This window comes from Ovis aries, chromosome 17 (genome assembly GCF_016772045.2).
Source record: "Ovis aries strain OAR_USU_Benz2616 breed Rambouillet chromosome 17, ARS-UI_Ramb_v3.0, whole genome shotgun sequence".
Lineage (NCBI taxonomy): Eukaryota > Metazoa > Chordata > Mammalia > Artiodactyla > Bovidae > Ovis > Ovis aries.
This window is the reverse complement of record NC_056070.1, coordinates 68,270,952-68,292,855: the sequence shown is the minus strand read 5'-3', so window position 1 is coordinate 68,292,855 and position 21,904 is coordinate 68,270,952. Positions and strand designations below refer to the sequence as shown.

General features: G+C 51.3%; 1 protein-coding gene across 1 annotated transcript in view; it reads right to left on the bottom strand.

Annotated features, from left to right (window-relative positions):
• Positions 1 to 21,642, bottom strand: part of ZNRF3 (zinc and ring finger 3) — a 144,150-nt gene extending 122,508 nt beyond the window's left edge. Inside the window, exon 1 of the mRNA XM_027956687.3 lies at positions 21,162 to 21,642. Coding sequence (XP_027812488.1) covers positions 21,162 to 21,461 — 300 coding nt within the window. The 5' untranslated portion in view covers positions 21,462 to 21,642. The remainder of the gene's footprint in view (positions 1 to 21,161) is intronic.
• Positions 21,643 to 21,904: the final 262 nt, after the last annotated feature.

The following is a 21,904-nucleotide window of genomic DNA, read 5'->3' as shown; positions in this document are numbered from 1 at the left end:
CACCAGAGGCCTCCTCACACGCCATGCCCAAGAACACAGAACACAGCCCGCGGTGACGAGACGGGCAGCCCGAACCCAGAGAAGACAGCGCTGCGTCACCTCCCCTCTCTTCTCACTCCATTTCAGACCCGGGGTCTAACGGAGAAACTGAGGCTCCTGGGCACAGACCAGATTTCATCAAACTCATTGCGTAAATGAGGAAGAGACATGGGCCAGAAGGAGTCCCTTTCTTCTTTGCACTGAACATTTCCAGGAACACGAGCCTATGGACCTGATTTGCAGAACCGTCCCCTACCAGCAAGAGCAAATTTTAGTTTATTTTCTAAGAAAATCAGTACAAGTGAACACCGTCCTGGACAGGAGGCCCGAGTCCACAGCGGGGCGGTGAGCGAAGCCAACAGGAAGCCCCTAGGACGGCTGGGCCACGCTAGAGGCTGCCAGCTCCTAGGGGTTGCCCATCCCCAGAGTGCAAGAGACTTAAGACCGGGCAGGGCTTTGGAGTTCTGGAAAGTGGTTTGAAACCAAAAGAGCTCCTGTAGGCAAGTAGGCCTGACAAGCCCAACGGAGACGCTAGGCCTGGCCTGAGAACCCGCGGTCCCTGCTGGACCATCACCTTCCTCTCTGCTCCCCACCCAGACAGCTCTAATCCCCAATTACAAACACCCAGACTGCAAGCACAGGTCCTGTCACTGTGTTATCAGTGCGGACTTTCCCTTCTGAGCAAAACCACACAGCGTTTTACTGACCACACAGTCGGGCCAGCTGAGCCAGAGGAAGGGGTGCGACGTGCAGTGGGTTTTGGTCCTCGTTTCAACAGCCAGAGTGGGGGTAAGACACGCCCCACAGGGCAGGGGGCAAGTGGATGGTCCATGAGTATCACTAGGAAACATCAACACGGCCACGTTCAGGCCGCAGGGACACTAATTCAACCTCCCTGCACTTCCGTCTGTCCAGGTTTGCCAGTGATGCCCACTTCTCTCCAGAATAACCTTGCACACTCCCCAATGCTACTGCGAGGTGTGCTTTTAGACACTGCTGCTTCATCCTTGTCTGCTGCTGACGAGCACCGGGGCCCAAGGACAGAAGGACGCCACCGAGATGCCCGAGGAAAGGTAAGGGAGCAGGGGTTCTTTGGAGAGAACCTGGGCTTCGCTCAATTCTTCGCTCATGGACCGGCAGCACTTTTCAGTCGGATGCCGCCTCCTCTCATTCACCCTTCTTCCAAACTCTCCTTTCAACCGGTTGCTGACTTAGCTGCGTGGAAGCTACTTTGATGGGAAGCTCGTCTACTATTTGAAGAAAGCAGGGCCCCCTGCCATGCTGAGCAGAGTGACCCACCCTGGTGGGTATCTTCAAATGGAGCCAAGTAGAAAATTAATACTATTTTCATGGTCCACCGGTGCATTTACAAAACACTCGCCTCCCACTGAAAGCTTGCTAACTCAACCAAAAAGGCACCAAAATGACCCGAAATCTGTTTTAGGAAAGAGGCTTAATCTGGGTTCTTAAAGTATACAGAAGAGAATAGCAAACCTCCTTTCAGCTGTATCATTTGTTCGATTATGCTTTTTTTGTTAAAAATATGTAACATATCTTATTAAACATGTTATCAATCAACTCAACAAATGAAAGCTTATGAACCACCCACTCTGGACCACGCAAAAGTTCTCCCGCTCCACCATCCTTGCTGCTGGCAGAAGGGCGGGGAGGTGAAGAATGGGACTTGTGTTTACAGAGACAATGAAATGGAGCAGAGAAAAGAGTTACAGAGTGCCAGTAATCAAATCTGAATATGGCGCTGGGTTGGAAAACCAAATCAAAGCAAACCCTTATCAACAAATCCCCACGGAACCAGACCATGAGAAGGCACGGCTACCATCTGGGCTCCGTGAGGAACAAAAGGATCACCACCTGCTCCCTCGGCGAGTCACCGGTACATTCTCAAGGACGGTGCAGTTCTTGTGTGTGAGAGACCAGGAAAATTAGGGAGAAAATTAGATGAGGTTAAAATGACAGTTGACGGATAACACAGAGCCATAGGAGATAAACTGTCAAATGGCCCCGTTTGGCACTTTGGGGTTTCATGTGAAAATGACTTCAGGAAACCTTTCTCCAGGTGGCAATTAACATTTAAACTCTGAGCTCCCCCAAGGGAAAGGGAAATTTCAGGAAGGGGAGGGGATGCTTCCCTAGCACAGGGCACTCAATCCGCAGGTGCTGAGTGAGAGAAGGCAGAAACCCACGCCCACGACTCCATCCTGGGTGCCTCCTGAGCCACTAGGACATCTCTGCGGCGTCCACCACAGTCACCTGCTTTGTCCGACTGTCTTTCCAGCAGGACTGTGGACTCCAGCAGCAAAGCCAGGGTGCTGACGTGTATTAAGCACTTACTGTATGCTTTACATGAATTAGCTCACGATCCTCTGCGGGTACGAGCTATCCTGTCCCGGGTGAGAGATGGGGAGGCAGAAGTTCAGGGAGGCTGATGACCTGGCCAAGGTCATGGCCTGGCAGTGGCAGAGCCGGGATGCACATGCCGGCCCGACTCCTGGGCCGACGGCACCACAGCGCCTCTTCTGCGGCAAGAGCCTGGTCAGCTCCAAACTCTTGGCATGCAGCTGGCGGCCATCGTTACCTGTAAGAGGCGAGCAGACCACCGTAGGGTTTGCTGGCCTCAAACCACTTTACGGCGAGGCTGGAAAAACAGTCCTGCACTGCGGGCCAGCTTTTCCAGTCACTAGTTGCGTTAAACCTCCCTGCGCCTTGGTGTCACCGGGGACACAGGGATGGAACCTCTTACCGCTCAGAAGCATCCTGAGAATCCAGTGGGACCAACAGTGTAAAGCCCCAAAGGCAGTCTCTAATGTGGTATTCTTTCATTCATTCAAATATTTCACCAACCACCTATGTGACCTTCAGCCCCCAAAGCCTCCCATGCAGGAGAGGGCAGAGCCAGGGGTGGTGGAGCCAGCCACGCAAGGTTCCAGGCCAGGTTAAGTGACAGCGGCCGAGAGGTAATCACTTGGGTAGTTTCACAAGCAGAATGTTTACCCAGAGTCCAGCCTGGGAGAAACCACTGTCCTCTGTCTTGTCACTGGATTTGATACCAAGTTTCCTTTTCCTTTTCCTTAATGGTTTAACAAATCTCCGTCGCAGCTCTGTTTTTCCCATTCCTGAGCCTGAGGTCTAAAGGTTCTCTATTACTTTCGGCCAGGAAGTCCAGCAAAGCCAAATGGAGCAGGCCTGCAGAGATCAGGACAGGGTTCTGTCTCTCTGTGTTTCCTGCCCCAGCTACGACGGTCCTTGCCAGAGTTACATCATAAATCAGAACGTGCTGGGGCCCAGTCAAGATGCACAGGCGGAGCCTGGTCATCCATAAAGAGACACCTCCACACACATTGCCCAGGTCTCCGCTCGGATCTGAAAGCCCTCAGGTCAGCCAGAGAGCAGATTCCTGAGCCAAATCAAGGTAAAAAAAAAAAAAAAAAAAACTCAGCTTCTAGAAAGTCCAGGGACAGCAGAAAAGTGCCCTAAGCAATGTCAAGTGGGCACGATGATACAGAGAGGTGGTCTTTACCAAAGAAGCAAAAGGAAGGGTCAAGCCCATGTGTGTGTGTGAATGCACCCAGAGAGCCTTCGCTAAAGCTGCAAAGGAAACAAAAATAAACCAACAGGATAAAAGGAAGGCTGTTGCATGAGGGAGAACTTTTGCTCTAGTTTTTTTTTTTTAAAAAAGAGAGAGAGAGAAGAAAAGAAAAAGAAAGCACACACTGAAATGATCTAAAGCTGCCTATAAATATTTGGAAACATCAAAGGCGGTCCTGTTAAATTAAAAATGCTGTCACACAGATAGGAACTAGCCTCCAGCGCTCTGCCAGCTTCAACATGTGAGCCTGTGATCTGAGGAGCGAGGGCTCAGCTCCTCGAGAAATCTGATTCACTAAAGAAAAAAGTGAACGAGCAGTTGAGTTTTAATAAGGGCATTAAATACCTTAGGAATGAGCTAATTAGAGTTTAACTCTTTCAAGATTGTCCGAGCTCTTAAGAATGCTGTAAAGTGAGCTCCCTCCAGAATCTAGTTAAATCGGTCTCGAAACCTGCAGTGTAAAAGAAAAGTATTAAAATAGCACCTTAGGACTTCAAAGCTGGTAAATCCCACCAGGTCCCCAGCAGAGGCCGAGGGAAAGGAAGGGAGGAGGCCGGCTCAGAGTCGTTTTCAAGGTGAGGTTAGGTTGCTTGCTTATTTAGAGCCTGTTTTCCCCCACCCTACCCCCCGACCCCTGACCAGGTAAGGACGAGCTCACCTCCTAATACCAAATGCATTCTTCCTGCCCTGTGAGTGGGCCCTTCACCTAAGTCCTTCTTCGTGTCCTGACCCCACTCGCATGCCTTTCGAGAAAAGACGGCCGAGCCCCCCAGTCACCCAGCAATTTCCCAACACACATTCAGAGTCAGGATCCTAAAGAATTCCCCATTAGTGAAGTCCCCATCAGGACAGCAGGTCCTTTCAGGAGCAAGATTCTCTGGACTTGAAGTAGAAGGAAGCAGTACCTCTTGGAGAATGCAGAGAGAAAACACACCTGCACGGAAGAGAAAGGGGCATCTTTCCATCACCCTGTCTCAGGAATGTGGAAGAAGGGGGCAGGCTGAGGTGGAAACTACCGTCTCCATTCAAGGAGAGGAATGCACTGCCCAGTCTTGGCAAAGGGGATGGGGGGAGTTATTTTAAAAAAAAACAAAAACCCACAATGCACTCTGGTCATTCCCATTTTTAGAAAAAAGTCCAAGTGCCTAACTTGGGGGCTTAAGATTAGTAAAGTATTTGCTTTGGCATAATCGCACACCAGACCGAACCAAGCGTGGAAGTCACTTGTGCCTGCCGCAGGTCCCACGTAATAGGCCTCGAGAGCATGGCCTGAGCGCATCACAACATCCCACGGGCCCTGGCTGGATCCAGTGCAGCCACCACCCCGCTTCCCTGCGGAGCAGCCGTGCCTGCAGGCAGGTCAAGTGGCCTCAGGGACAAGGGGCAGGCTGGTCTAGAAGCCTCGCTTCCTGTGCACTGGACTTGAAATTCACACGTACGCAGGCCTGTGGGTGTGTGTGTGTGAACACAGGCCCAAGTGACTGAGCTTGGAGCCTGGGTGGTGACCGAGCTGTGGGGCTGAGCCTTGAGCAGATGGAACTGCAGCAGAGCTTCCCCATCCCCCAGGACACAGTGCTGAAAGAGGGCCCCGGCCCCTTGCAGACTCTCCCAGGAGAGAAGAGCCACCGGTGCAAGCGGTCAGGCACTGAGTGTATTGGGAAATTATTCCTACGGTATGGTCGCATCTCCTGTCGATGACTAGCATCTTTGGATTCTTTAACCTTGATCAACGATGACTTCAGAGTAAAAAGTTTCAACCACTTGGGAACGACACCGTGAGTGGTAGTATATGTGAGGAACATTATGCAAGTACGCACATTACTTTCTTCATCATCATTCTTTCATCACTAGAGCCAAGCGCATGTTGTAACTCAACTCCATTTTACAGGTGAGGAAGCTGAGACCCAGAGAGGCACGGTCACCTTTCTACAGCAGGTAACTGGCAGGGTCGGGTCCAAGCCTGGGCAGTCTGCTCTGCTGCCTCTCACATCAGCAAAGGAAATCCAGAACCACCAACATCTGCATACGTTTTAAGGAAGCCGATAAGTCCTGCGTAGCAAAGGTGCAGACTAAGGCTAACAGTCACACCAATGCCCCAAGACCCGGAGGAGCCGTCCCAACTCCTGAAATATGGCTGGCTCAAGGTTATAACACAGAACCGAAGAGAACTCATACCCAAATCAGGTGATAGGCCGAAAGGGAATTTTTAAGTTGGTTCCTAGGAAAGCATGTGTATCTTCTCCCATAAAATGGGGTGCCATTTCTGCTCCACGGAAGGCCTCTCCGTTTAACTGGAACACACCCAAGGCCTGAGGACCCCACTCCAGGCAGCCCAAAGCAAAACAGCAGACAAAGCAGATGTTAAAAATCCCTGTACTAAACTCCTGACTCACTTTGGGATCTTGTTTCCTAACTTTACACTCAATTCTGACAAACGTGGCTCCCTGGTTTTCTAGGAATGGACTTCAGAAAGCAGGGGGGCGCAAATCGCATTTGCTGAGAGAGAAGCCTTGTGGGGGAGGAGGGAGCGAATTTACAGACAGGTGCCTCACGACTGCACAACTCCAGGGGGTGCTGTCCACTCCTGGAGTCATGCTGGATCCATGTTAGGGCAAAGAGATGCCAAGTATCTTGAGGAAGGGGCAGCTTTCCCTCATTCATACAAAGGGACACTGTGAATCAGAGTGGGTAAATGTCAAGAGGTCAAGCCCCCAGCCCTGCCCGGAAGACAAGAGCAATCCACTGGAGAGTCATACCGGCGACCCTGAGTCAGCGAGCGACGATGACACGTGTGGTCACATCCCCTTTTGCAGCATTACGTCTCCATTCAGAGGGGTGGGGGCGGGCCCTCTAACCACGAGGCCACCTGAGCTGTTGACGCTGCCCCAGCCCAGCCTCCAGGGACTCGGGTCTCCTTCTGCAGAGCAGCGCTAGTTCCAAGGACGCTGCCCTGGCGTCCCATCCCATCCTGACCATCGGGACCTCCCATCGAGCTTACTGGGCCTGATCAATCCCCTTCCCGATGTTTCACTGCACAACACCAAGCACCACAGAATTAATTCCACAGTATTTGCAAAGGGGCAGACGGCATCCCAGGGCTGGGTAGCAGAGACCACTCCTCTCCCTGGCCCAGCTCTGAACGCCCAACCTTGAGAGCTGGACATCCTGGGATCCCGCTTCTGGGCAGGGGGGTGGGCTGGGCAGGGGGGTGGCACCCGCTTCTGGCCACCATGGTCTCTGCTGAATATACAGGATCAGAGAAGGGAGAGGATAAGCCTTCCTGAAATGGGGAGCAGGGAGGAATGAGGATGAGGAGCTCGGGGACGGGGAGTCCCTTATCCATCCCGCCTCAGGTTCTTTCCCTTTCCCTCCCCCCATCACCCCCATTGGATCAGAGATACCAGAGGGCAAAGGATGTTGGCAGGAGGTGGGAGGGAGGGATCTGTAAATTTTAAGAGACTGAAGACTCCCTATTTACCCTGCAGCAAGTAGGGGAGACGGGCTTCCCAGGTGGCTCAGACAGTAAAGAATCTGCCTGCCACAGCAAGAGAAACGGGTTCGATCCCTGGGTCAAGAAGATCCCCTGGAGAAGGGAATGGCAACCCACTCCAGTATTCTTGCCTGGAGAATCCCATGGGCAGAGGAGCCTGGTGGGCTACAGTCCATGGAGTCACAAAGAGTCAGACACGACTGAGCATACAAATACACGTGTGCGCGCACACACACACAAGTAGGGAAGACACATACCTGAACTTTGACAAGTTTGCAAGGGGGCAATTAAAACAGCCTTGCATAATTAAGAAAATTAACTACTGTTACCTGAGCATGTAGTAAGAACTCTAGGGTTTTCTATATCTTCTCGTAGGAGCACATAACAGGGAATCATTCCACTTGGAATATTCGAAACTATTCTTACCCCCCATCCCATTGCTGTTTCAGAGCCTCCCCCTTCCAAAAACAAGGTTGGCATGGCAACCAGAGCACCAGTCACTGTGGTCCCTAACCACATCCGCCAGGGCCTGGCGTGCTGAGGCGTGTGCCAGCTCTGTTGTCTGAAGGGCACTCCTGGCCACAGCACGCAGCGAGCTATAATCAAGTCAGAAACCGCCGCATTCGTATAGAACTCGGCTCCACATAAATATTCATTAAATGTGAAAACCTATGGTGATGCAATGTTGAGACTGCAAATTTAAACACAAGAGTCAGGAAATGCAAAAATTACCACTGCCACTGGAACCTGAATCACCCAGACGGCACATTTAATGCCAAGCAAGTTTGTGTGTGTCCTAGAGATTTAAACCCAGTACCACCAAAGCTTCAGAACTACACGTTGGCTGCTCACTTAACTCCCTGGGTGAGGCTGACGCTTACCTGAGGGGCCTCAGAACATTTCTGGAGTGGACATGCCATGAAAAGGCGTGACTAGCCTCCAGTACAAGTGAAAGATAACATATCACAGATAGACTCTGAACTATTTCTGAAGGTCCCAGCACCCATATAATAGCCACTGTTCCACACAAAAACAATAACCGGAAAACCTCAACATGCCAACGTGTACACAGCAAGCAATAACTTAATAATTCCCAAATGTGTACAGCGGGCTGCTGAAAGACTAGAAAATCATGTTCTTTGAACTGAAACTCTAATTCCTTCCACTCGTAGTCTGCTGGCCTCTCTGACATTTATTATTTGGCTGTGCTGGGTCTTGGTTGCAGCACTCGGGACCTTTGATCTTCACTGCGGCATGTGAACTCTTAATCGCAGCATGTGGGATCCAGCTCCCTGACCAGGGATTGAACCCGGGCCCCCTGCACTGGGAGCATGCAGTCTTAGCCAGGGGACCACCAGGGAAGCAGTCCCTGCTGGTCTCTTTAGAGCACTACTGTCGTCCTCTAAAGCTGCTCCCCGGACTTCCCTGCTGGGGCAGTGGATTAGAGTCCACCTGCCAATGCAGGGGCCATGGGTTCGATCCCTGGTCTGGGAAGAGTCCACAAGCCACGGAGCAACTAAGCCTGTGGGCCACCACCACTGAGCCTGCATTCCAGAGCCCAGGCTCCGCAACGACAGAAGCCAGAGCAGGGGTCTCCCTGGTGGCTCAGTGGTAAAGAGTCCGCCTGCCAATGCAAGAGACACAGGTTGGAGCCCTGGTCCGGAAAGATCCCACATGGCTCAGAGCAGCTGAGCCCACGGGCCACGGCTACTGAGTCTGTGCTCTAGCGCCTGGGAGCTGCCACTACTGCAGCCTCCATGCTCTAGAGTCTGTGCTCCACAGCGAGAGAGGCCGCTGCAAGGAGAAGCCCAAGCACTGAGACTGGAGAGGAGGCCCCACTCCCCGCAACCAGGGAAAAGCCCATGCAGTGATGAGACCCAGCACAGCCCAAGTGGATCAATAAATAAAGAAAATATTTTTTAAGAAAAGAAGCCACAGCGATGAGAAGTGTGCACACCGCAAGTAGAGAGTAGGCCCCGCTCGCCCCAACAGGAAAAAGCCGGTGTACAGCGACAAAGACACAGTGCAAACAAAAATTAATAAATAAATTTTGAAAAGTGAAATAAAGCTGCTTTCCATCCAGCATCTAAACACAGCCTCAGCCAGAACTTCCAAGGCCAGAGGTGGGGCAGTGTGCGGGGAGCAGGGAGTTGACAACACAGAGCAAATGTGAGTTAAGAACAGGTCCTTCTGGGGCTACATAGAACTTTCACTATCTCCCCAAACACCAGCTTTCTAAGTGACACCAAAATATTGCACATTTTTTAAAAGAAACATACTCCCTAAAAGTCTAGGCTGAGATGTCTCTTGTTCAGCATGCTCCGAACACTGCACCCAGGCAGCCTCGCCAGCCGGGAAGGAGCTAGATGGTGCTACGGCCTTATCCCTCATCCTTTTTCCAGGCCCAGAGAAAAGAAGCAAGGGGAAATTACTTTGAGAATCTGGTCCACCCCAACTACTTGGAATAGCCCTAGGACACACCCACGTCTTGTGAACGGTTTCTCCAATCACAGAAAGCTCTCCCTCAAAAAGCCAAGTCCTTTTTTTTGGGGGGTGGGGGGCGGGGGCTCCACTAACATCTCCATCTCTACCATATCCCTAAGTATCATGATCTAGAATTTCAGTTCAGTAAATATTTAAGAGCTTTATTGCAGGGCAACAGGGGGGTATGAGGAAGTCACAAGCCTTCTCTGCTGGGAACAGTGACTTTGTGGGGGAAAAAGAAATAGTAAGGTATGGAAGATCAGCTGAGGAGTGAAAAATGGAATGCTTGGGTAGAAGGAACCCACCAGCAGAATTTGGGAATGCCTGATGCGAATGGCTGGAAGTCTGACCACAGGTGAAAGCAGTGGGGAGAAGGGAAAGTGGAGTAGGGGGCAAAGGTGGGGGTTGGGAACGTACAAGCCACAGGTCACAGAGTGCCAGAAGCCCAGGACCCATTCGGGAAATAAAAGCAGGAACACCCAGGACACAGGCCCGCATCCCAGGCCAGCTCTGCGCTCAGCAAACAAAGGGATAGCGCTGAAAGATTCTGATGGAGGGAAGGACAAGATCAGCGGTTACTTGGGAAAGATGAGGCGGAGGGGAAGAGCTGCTCAGCGGAGGAAGACCAAGGCAGGGAGATGCTGAGGCGGCATCTGATGACTCGAAGGGGCAAGGTCAGCAGGGAGGGAGCAAGGGCACCATTTCCTCTGACTTGGCTACAAGCTACCTCGATTTACATTTTGCAAACGGCTTTGCAAGTCACGCTTGCAACATTCTTTACATGCCATCAGCCACCTGCCTACCACCTACTCCAAGACTGAGGCACTTTCTGAAATGATGCCAAGCCTCCGGGTACCTAGTGGTGGTTCCAAAAATCGCATAAAGGTGCTGAACACACAAATGTTGAAGGCACTTAAGTAAAATTAGGTATAAAGAAACGCCTTCGACGTCAAGTGTGGGACAAGCCTTGGCAGCTGGGACAACCTGAATGGCAGGTGGCCCTCTGGGGAGAATCCAGGGGAGGCGCTCTGAGCTGGGAGGACAAAACCAGGAATACGGGCGAAAGTTCAAGGTGTGTGTGTGTGGGGGGGTACCCTAAAAGCGCATGGAAAATTTGCTGGAACCCGAGCATCAGAGAAGGATGCTGCTCCAAGGAGACCAGCAGCTGGATCAACGAGACTTGAGTTCTAACCCCAGCTCCTCCTGCCACCAAAGGCTCGAGGCCCTTGCCCACAGCACCCTCGCTGTAAAAGATCGGGGCCATGGCATTCCAGGGTGCCCTCTGGTTCAAACAGGAGCTCTCATAGTCAAAAGAAACCAAGGAGCAGAAAGAGAGAAAGGAAAAAGATGGTGATGAAGGTGTGCGCCAAAGGCTCCAGGGAACAGAAGCACCTTGTCAACGGAGAACACCACTCTGGTCGGGGGGGGGGACATCCCTCGTGGTCCAGTGGCCAAGACTCTGGGCTCCAATGCAGGGGGTGCAGGTTCAACCCCTGGTCAGGGAACTAAGATCCCTCATGCCACATGGGGCAGCCAAAAACAGCAGCAGCAAACAAGAACGCTCTGGTCACGCCAGGGCCACCGCGGCCCTCCCCGGGAGCACAACCTGAGGCTCACAGGGTGCAGTGAAGTGTCATAAGTCACTAACGGCCCAGCCGTCTGACACACAGATGGCAGGGGAAAGACAACGGAGACATGCCAAGCGCAACTTAAAAGCTTTCAGCTCCAGAACTTCCAGCGAGAGAAAGGATGGCAAACACCACTGCCCACGGGGGCCCCGGGCGCTGGTAGGCGCGGGATCTTTACCCGTGAGCATGGCAAGCCGCCGCAATGCCTGGGAAGCTTGTAAACTGGGGCCTGCACCCCATCTGAAGAGGGCAGCTGCTGTCTCACTGGAGCAGGCTGTTGCCACGTGGGAATGTGGACCCGACACTGCCAGATCTTTTCATTTTTCGAGAGGAGCCAAAGCTCCAGATTTTTATGTAAAACCTCTAGATTTTTAACAGGGATCAAACGAAACAGCAGGAAGCCGTTTTCCACCCGTGGGCCTGCTGTTTAGGGGCGCCCTGACAGTCTGGAGCTCGGCTCTAACGCACCTCTGCCTACCACACACTGACGGCAGCGCAGCTCTGAATGAGGGGACAGGGAGAGGGGCGGGGCAGACAGCATCCCAGGCAGCAGCACCCTCCTGGGCCGCAACCTGCTGCCACCAGGTGTGCCCACCACGAGGCAGTCCCTTCCGTGAGGTCTTCTCTAGGCCTGCGCGTGGCCATCTGCCCGGCCAGACGCTGCGTCCCTGCCCAGAGCCCTAGGGCGCCTGCTCCCGGATCGGGCTCAGACACACCCGCCGGGGAGGAACCCACATACCACGCCAGGCACCTTCCCTTTGATGCTGACAGTCGCATCTCAGATCCTCCTGGCAGAGGGGGAAAGCCAGTATTTTACTACTTACTAAGTGACAGGAATACACAGGGCTTCCCTGGGGCTCACGTGGTAAAGAATCTGCCTGCAATGCAGGAGACCTGGGTTCGATTCCTGGGTGGGGAAGATGCCCTGGAGAAGGAAATGACAACCCACTCCAGTATTCTTGCCTGGAGAATCCCATGGACAGAGGAGCCTGGTGGGCTACACTCCACGGGATCGCAAAGAGTCGGACACAACTGAGCGACTAACACACATACCGGAATACACAGGCTTTCACTTTTGTGAAGTTGTTTTTCAATGGGTTGTTGTTCAGTTGCTGACTCTTCACGACCCCATGGACTGCAACATGCCAGGCTTCCCTGTCCTTCACCATCTCCCGGAGCTTGCTCAAACTCATGTCCATTGAGTTGGTGATGCCATCCAGCCATCCCATCCTCTGTAGTCCCCTTCTCTTCCTGCCTTCAGTGGGTATGTTTGTTTTGTTTTTTAAGAAACTACCCGTTGTGAGCAGGGGTGCGTGGAAACACGAATGCCAATATGGCTGGGGAATATCAACTAGCCCCGCTCTTTTGCAGGGGAACTGGCCACACACGACAGGATCAGGGGAAGTGTTTATGCCTCTCCACACAGGGGTCCCAATCCTAGAACTTGAGTCTGCGAAGATGACCAAAGGATAGAGAAAAAAAGCTCCCCACGGCATCACTTATAATAACGGAAAACAAGACACTAGAAGTGTTTTGGAATATTTATTAGTAAGAGGGAAATACTTAAGGTACACAAAGGGTCATTAACACTATATAGTGTTTTTTCCAATTTTCTTAAAAATCTAAGTGCATGGGGGGGAAAAAAAAAGGAAAGGAAAGCTATCCCAAATCACAAACGGTTAACAGAGTTTACGTGGAGGCAGTGGGACTGATTTTCTTTTTCATACTTTTCTTTATTTTCCAAGTATTCTACAATAAACATGTATGATTTTTATACTTAGAGAATAAATTACAGATGATCTGGTTTTTTAAAGGGAAATGCTGGCCCTGACGAGAGGTAATGTAAAATGAATCTATCCTAGCCTTTTTGCCGAAACCGTATCTAAGTACACCAGGTCCTCAAGCAAGCGGGTCTCGAGGTTTGCCTTCAAGTGACCCAAGTTCAGGCCCAGCTCTGTGGCCCTGGGAAGCTTACTTACACTCTCAGCCCCGCTCTCCTCTGTGAAGTGCAGATAACTCAACGGCCCACTGTGCATGGAGAGATCATGAAAATGGCATCTGCAAACCACAAGCTGTACGGCAGGCGCACAGAGCTGCTTCTTCTCTAGGCTGCGTCCACAGCAGGAACTCAAGAGACATCTGCTGACAAGCTAGCGCACTTGGTTTAAGTAAAAAAAAAAAAAATCAAGTTTAAACTCTTACAGCACTGAAGGGTTACATGCACCTGATCGAGCACCACTCTTGACTCTCTCACTTTAAAAGTGCAGCAGCTTCTGCACCAGGAGACCAGAAGCTCCCATTCCAACATACATTTCCCTGTGAAACTTCTAGAATCATCAGAGTCTGTCTTCACCAAATCGACTCTACACACTGAATTTCTAAACAATCATATCACACTGGCTGCTGGGGCGAGAAGGGGGTTAATGTCAAGTCTTACCACACATCTGAAGGGTAATAAAAATAAAACGCTCTCCCTTGAACCACAACAGGCCGGCTGATCTCATTCTCTTCACACTATCGTGAGTCAACAGAGCCACTCAAAAGTCAGAATTTCAAACATCTCATTCAAGCGGCAGATGGAACAAAGACCCTCTACTCTTTACAGCCTCCCCGTCCTGTTTGGCAGGTATAAAGGCACCTCTCTGCAGAGGGGTTATCAGCTTTTAAACTCAAAGGTAAGTAAAAACAAAACAAACAAAAAAATGAGCAGGAAAGGGCCAAAAGGCACAAATCCATGTACTGTGTCATTACGCAGACGTGCCTCTTCAGAATGGGCTGCCCAGGCCTACTTGTCACCCCTGGGCCAGGTGCACCCCCGGTTTCGCACAGCTGGGTCCCACCAGAGAGGGCCTGTGGTCAGCACGCCGGCCGCCTGCGGGCAGGGCCCGCGCCTCCCTCATGCCCACCTGCTGCCTCACCCCGCACAGGGTCGGGGGCACAGAAAGCAGCGGTGAACGCCGGCCCACTGCAGGAATGCAGACCCACGGGAGGTTTTAACCGCCAGGAGGACGGGATGAGCGGAGGGAAGGATGAGCGGATGGTCAGGTTCTGACCATCTTTGAAATCAAATTTCAGATCACAGGGAACACGCAGACTGTGTAAATAAAGGAAGAAAGGGGATGAACACGGGACAGGGCCTCTTTGGGGAAAGCCACACAGGCTGTGAAAGGGTTCTGAAAAGCCAGCTACAGGAAGGAGGTGTGTCTCACTTCAGAGATCTCTTTAAATGCCAGAGCACCACAGCCATTCCAACTTCCCCGAAGCCAGAAAACAGCGGACATGCCATCAAGCGACAGCGGCGCACTTCAAGCCACCGGTCCCTCTTCCCAAGCTTGGCGGATCAGCTCTTCATGGAAACAAACAAGGTAGAATGAGACTGTGTGATTGAAAAAAGAAAGAGAAAAGGGGAAGGAAGGAAGACGGAGAGAAATCTCTAAGGTCAGAGGGTTTTCTCACTTGAAGTCACCGGCTCCTCTCTTGGTCCATCAGTCTGGGTTTATACTGACTCTAAATTCCACCATCAGTTCCCATAATCTCATCCCAAGCAGAAAGAAGAAAGTGCCAAGTGAAGCAGGCTTGTGAAAATAGAAATGGCTGGGAATCACACAGAGCTGGGTTTTAATCTGAGCCCTGCAACTGACCTGCTCAGCATCTCCCACGTGCGACCTTAGCTCCTTGGGCTTAGTTTCCTCGTCTGAAAACCTGGGCCACCCCACTTCCCTCGTCCACTGAGTCTACACTCAGGTGCTGTACCCAGTGTCTGGCGTGCAAGAAACACAGGACCACAACCACCTATTTTTAAGAGCTCTGACAGAGGAAGACTGAGTGAAAACTTTAAATTAAAGGAGAAAAGCAGCCACTTACACCCAGGGCGCAGCTTTACGAGATCTGGCTTTCCCCTGTCAGACGCCTGATCACTAAGCTCACTTCCGAGTTGGCTCTCCCTGGCACACTCGGCTGAGGTACAGCTGAGGACGACAGAAAGGCCCAAACCTGGGAGCCAGGAGACCCAAAAAGTTCTCCAGGGTTATCCCAACCTCACCATGTGGTGCTGGCCCTTCACTTCTCTGGACCTCGGCCTCCTCATCTAACACATTAAAGGGCTGAGTCTGGGTCTTCAGATTATTGAAATGGATTTAAACGTCCTTTTTGTCATGAACTGCGAATCCGCATTCTCCAGACTTGTGCAATGCCATCAAAAAGCAAAGTTTTCATATGACATAATATTCAGGGTAATGATAATCCTGAATACCAAACTTTTACAGTTAAGCCCGGGGACACTGGGGCCTGGCCATGAACTGTTCTTCATGTGTCTGTCCATCCCTAACAGCTGTCCACATTAGGCCTCGCTCAATAATCGTGTTTTATCATGAAAAGAATGTCTTCAGACCTTCATGACGCCAGATGCCCTACCCCTGAACACACACGCACACACACGGGTGTCACGTCACACAGCCTGGGACGGCAACAGCAGTGGTTCCAACCAGAACCATCCTTCCCATCTAATCGAGCAAGTTTCTGTAAACAATCACCAACAAGGAGAGCTGATCCCAGAATGTATTAGCCAAAGCATATGAAGTGGTTCTCATCAATTCTCATAAAGATCCACCGCCTGCCTGGCGTCCACCCTGAATCCACCATTCATTCACTGAATACTGAGTGTCTGATAAGCAGCAGGTACTGGGGACCAGGGATGAAAAAAAACAAACAGGCCTGTGCCCAGGTCCACGGAGAAGCAAGCAGTGAGGGGCTGCTCTCAAGGCGTTTCAACATCGACGGGTGCTCCATTTCATTTCCTAGTGAATACTGAAAAGACACACACATCTGCAGTCCACACTCCCACACTCTGCATTCAGAGCCTCATCTTCCTGCCTTTTACCATCTAAAGGCAGAAAATTCTTTTTTTAATTGAAGTATAATTGACCAAAAACATTATGTTAGTTCCAGGTATACAACATACTGATTTGATATTAAATGCAGAAAATTCTTGGAGTAACTATCTTTTCATTTCTCCCAAGGATAATGCACTTCACTACTACAGATAGATGAACTGGAGAGAAATTAATCCATTAGAGATAAAGGATGCCTTCAGAACTAAGGGCTCCACTGTGTGCGGAGACCCAGTCAGGAAGAATTATCATTTATCCACACAGATCTAAAGGAACAGCAATACAGTATCTGGTACAGAACAGGGCTTGAGTAGAAATCCACCAGGTGAACACGCTCGACAGAGACACATAAACCTGTGGGCTTCTCAACGACTCTTGCTAGCCTGAGCCACGCATCACTGCCTTCAAATCCCCAGGGATGGATGACTTGACGAGTACTGGAGGACTGCTTCTCTTTTTCCTCTTGGAGAGGAGGGGCCTCAGAGAACCCACCTTGGGGAAAAATTACACATCTTCTCAGGAAAATAAAAGTGCACATGCACGGGATTGCATGCATAACCTCAGGGGTTCACAGGCCCTCTCTGGAAGTCTGTGACCCTCAGGTTAAGAACCCTGATTCTAGACTGTTAAAAATTAGACTTGAACAAACGTCAGTACCTAACCATCCAACTCCTATTTATTTAATGGTAATAGGAACAAAGGGGCCAGACAGACCTGGGTTTCAACCCAAGTTTTATCATTTGCTAGCTATGTGAGGTTGCAGAAGTCAAATAGCCTTTCTCAGCCTCAGTTTCCTCATCTGTCAAATGGGTCAACAACAGTTGTTGATTCCATGTTAAAGACGTAGATGAGCAAACACATGACGAGCTTGGCATAGTGCCCTATACAAAATAAATGCTCCTAAAGAGAAGCCAGCATCACCCTCTCCAGTCCCCAGGCTGCACACTTATCCTCACTCCCATCTTCATCTCCATTCAGAGCTGTATTAGTAACTCCCATGGCATCTCAGGGAACGAGATAGAAAGTAAGAGCCCTAAAGAATTCACGAGGTCACAAAACACAGCCCTGATGTCTTCCCCTAAATCAAATGCTTGGTTTTAACCTATGAAGGCCCTTCTGACAAGACAGTCAGCAATCCCTTTTTGTGTAAATCCAGGTCAGCTGTCAGCACGCAATTGTTCTATTAGGTCAAGTCAATTTTTAGAGAGGCAGGCCTGTTAAGTTAACTTAAAATGGAGATGAAAAGAAAGTGTTTGATCAAATGCTAAACTGCAGAAACACACTGACAGGGAGACAAGGCAGAGGAATTAGTTTCCTAAAATTATTCTCTCTGATACCCTTAGTTAACATTGGCTATTTAAGGACCTCACTCAAGCCTTTCTGACCCACCACTCAGCTCTCCTCCCAGCCCTCATGGCTAAAGGCACTGGCTTAGTTCTTAAATGTTCTCAGCAAGCTCTGTTTTCAAGACCATTCAACACTTAATCCAGGATCCAGAGGCCGATTTTAAAGCTACACAAAACCTACCATTCAGATTTCTCCTACAAATGAATTTCTCAAGTGTTTCTAAATATTTGACTTCAAGGGTGGGGGGGAGAATACATTTCCATTTAAAACAATCTTTCACCTCTAGCTATGCAAATTTTCTTTGTTTGCTTAACCAATTCACATACCACTAGCCAGCGTTTAATTGGGTCTTTATTTAACATCACTAACCATGTGAGCTGAACAACCAAAGTCTGAAAGTTTCAGATAATGATCTCATTAATAGCAACAAATTGGTTCAAAGATGAAATATGTATCAATACATCTAAGAACCCTTTAAAGTTCCACACTTCAGAACTAAAGGAGGAGTGTAATTACTTCCTCCAGCGTTCACACTGTATGCTTGACACTTACAAACAGACGGGCTGTACTGCTGCATGAATAAACAAGATACTAAAAGTAGTGAACAACACTTCACAGCCACATATTGTTTCCACAACTTTCACAGACGAAGATGTCAAAAGAAAAAAGAAAAAGGATCTCTCTTCTTTCAGTGCACAGTGATGACCTTGGGAAAGTTATTTAAGCCTAAAATGCACAAAGAGAGAATCAACACTCTTAGTGACTAATCCCAAGATTGTGGGTCTTTCTCACTCTCCTCTTTCTCGCACACACACACTCACTCTCCTCTCTCTTTTACACACACACACACACACACACACACACACCCTGTGGGTCTTTCTCACTCTCCTCTTTCGCGCACACACACACTCACTCTCCTCTCTCTTTTACACACACACACACACACACACACACACACACACACACACACACACACACCCCTTCTTTACCAGGCCTCTTCCACCCCAACCCATGCAGATGAATCAACAGGTATTCTAATTAGAGGTATCTGGGCAAACCAGACTGTGATAAGGTATCTACTCTATAAACAGACACAGACACATACTTTCATTGGATACAATACAGAAGGGGAAAAAAAAATCAGTGATACAAACCAATTTCCTATCTTAGAATTCTTAAAGGAAAGAGTCTCTCAGACAGGTTCTTTTCTCCCCTAAAGCATGAAAAACAGTGCTACAGAATCCCCCAGCAACAAAACTAGTGCTGTAAGTGCTATGATTTAGGTTTAGTTAAAGGAAAATAAACCCCACTCTGAAGACCATAAAATATTAAATAGCAAATTATGCAAGAGTTTTTTTTTTTTTAAGATAGTAAATAGAAGGAGGCTTGAAAAGTTCAACAAGGAGACTTAGAAAATCTGATTCCTCTGAAGCTGAAGAAACAACCAAGTTGTTTCTTCTACACTCTCATTTCTCACGCAAGATGTGACATTCTCTCTCTCGGCAGTCCTAAAACATCAGCTTCCCTTACAAAAACCTTCTTCGGGGCTGACAGGGGCCACATTAGTTCCTCCACTCAGGAGTATTCCAAGAACTAATAAAAGCATGCCAGCCTCTGTACACACACAGCCCTGGAAGCCACGCTGAGCTCCTTCTGTGCACACAGGTTCAGCAAGTAGGCCTCACAATAAAGTTATCAAAGATGTGGAGAACACTAAGAAATGACTACTCATACAGCTCAGACAAACTCACCAGTGTTACTGCAGTTATAAGGGAATTAGGATACTTATTAGTGATTGCTTAACAGGTAAACTTATTAAATACCATTTAAGTCATTTTTCTTTACTTAGCAGTTGTTGACTTTTTTTTTTTGGCAAGGCTAATGGACTACAAAGGAGTTTGATAAGCACTTCAAAAACTTTCAAAAGAGAATAGATTCCTTCTGCCAAATTCACACAGTATCTCCCCACTCGCAAGGATAAAATAGTTACAAATGGTGTGTTTAAACTGCTAATTTTGTATTAAATGGCGAACCCAAGATTATCTCCAAAGCACTGCACTACTCATAATGGATAGCTTGCCAGACAACCTACCAGGGAGAAAGAGTACAAGTTAAAACACTGCAGATAAAAATCGCAAACTTCAAAAGTCTCCTTTAAAAAGTGAAGTGCCATGATTAAAACATCTTTTCTCTTAGAAAGCTGTAAATCAAACATTTTCTACAGGCATCAGGCCACAGTGAAAGCCTCAAAGAGAAACAAGAAGTCACAAGGAGCAGGCATTAAGATTCAAACTGTGCTTGAAGGCTGCAACTGAAAGAAAGGCTGCAGGAATCTTCAGCAGACCTTGGTCTCTAAAGCTTATAAATTAAAGACTATAATTATAACATTATCCCCCTAAAAAGTCCAAAAGCTTTTAACATATGTGTAGTCACAGAACTCAGACAACCTGTGTTTCCCCCCTTCTATCTGTCCTGCAGAAGTCTGAGACGGCGACCTAAGGACACACCTCTAAGGGCCAAGCCGTACCGCCCCCTGCCCTAACCCTGCAGTTTTCAGTCTGCACCAGGGGAGGGGAAATGAAAGGCTGCTTGCAGTTAATTCCATTCAGTCCCCCGCTCTTCATTCATAACTCATCCAAGAGTAAAGCGCACAAGGCCTCAAAGCTTGGAGCCCCTGCAGCCTTCCCCTCACCCGCAAAAGGTTCAAAGACAAGCCAACCACTTCAAATCACTCCCATCCCAAGCACGCATATTCACCGCGTAAGTGCGCTGGCTGTCTACTAAGTCGATAAAATCACAGCCAAGGAGCAGAAAGGCATCTACCCAGTTCACCATCTGCAGAGGCTTGGGCTGAGTCCCTCCTCCACAGAGCGGGGGTCTGCTGAAAGCTCGCTCTCCACCCCCCCTCCCCGCCGCCCCACTCCGCCAGCTTCCTTTGGAATGCACACCCCTTTCATTCGTAGCAAGGTGGAGGCCCTGTCAGCGAGCGACCCTTCTTCCGAGGTGCAGGCCCTCTGCACCAGTCCTTGGCCGAGGAGCGGGCAGGCTGCCTCCCTCCCACCCTCTCTGTAATCTGAGGCACGCAGCGAGAGCTGCTGCTCCGGCCACTCCGGGGCACCCGCGATCCCCACTCCGCCAGCTCCCGCTGCCTCTCCTCCTGCGGCTGCTGGTCCCGCGCCTCCGCGGGAGGGTGGGCGCCCAGGTGAGGCTGGCGGCAGGTTCCGGGGGAGCCCCTCGAACAAGCCTGGCTGCTCCCTCAAAGAACCTGCACGGGTGGGAAAGCACAGCCTGCGGTCTGGAACCAGCCACCTCATCCTTCATCACTTGTCTCGCCGAAGTTGGCATTCAACAGGTAGTTCCCCGGACTTCCACCTGAGGTAAAAGCGAGCGCTCCGACAGCCTGAGAGGGCTGCCTCAGCGAGGGCGCCCGGACCCGGGGTCTCCCCTCCCGCGACCCACGGGAGGCCGAGCCCCCACGTGCGCTCGCCCCCCACCCACGGCGGCGCCCTGGAGGCCGCGTCCCGCCCGCCCGCCCGCCCGCCTGAGAGGGATGCCGCCGGCCTCCTCACCGCCCCTCCCGCCCGCCCGCCCGCCAGCCCGCGGCGGGGTCGGCGGGCGCAGCCCCCGGAGCCATCTTGTGGCGGCGGCGGCGCGGGGCCCGGGCGGCGGGCAGCTACCTGCACGATTTCGCCCTCCGCGCTGAGCGTGGCCCCGGCCCGCGAGAAGCGGCCCGTGAGGCCGGTGGTGTAGGTGGTGTAGTCGCCGCTCGGGCTCGACTCGAACAGCACCACCTCCACGAACGCCGTCTCCTTGGCCCGCGCCGTGCCCGGCCCCGCGGCCGCGAGCAACAGCCCGAGCAGCAGCGGCAGCGGCGGCGGCGGCGGCAGGCGGCGGCCGCGGGGGCCGCGGGGGCGGCGGCGGAGGCGGCGGCGGCGGCGGCCCGGGGCCCCTGGGCGCCCGCCCGAGCGCGGCCTCATGGTCCTGCGGCGGGAGGGCGCGGAGGGCGGGCGCGGCCGGGCATAGTCGCGGGCCGGTGGAGGACCGAGCGCGGGCGGACGCCTCACAGCCCCATCGCGGCGGCGGCGGCGGCTTTGTGGGTCGCAGGCTCGGCTGGGCTCCCACGGCCGTCGCGCCGCGGCCCTTTCATCTGCTCCACGTGAGGGGTTATCCCCGCCCCGGCAACGTCGTGACCCGCTCTCCCCTCCCTCCCCGCGCTCGACCGCCGCGGCTGCCGGGGGGGCGGGGGAGCGGGTAGGCGGGACGGGCGCGCCTGCGGCGGGGGTGGAGCCGGACGGTGGGCTACGCCCCCACGATCGCCCCGCCCCCCGTGTTCGCCCCGCCCCCTCGCCCGCGGTCTGCGCTCCTCCCCTTGCTGTCGCTCCGCCCATCGCCTACCGTCTTGCCCCGCCCCTTCGTTCTC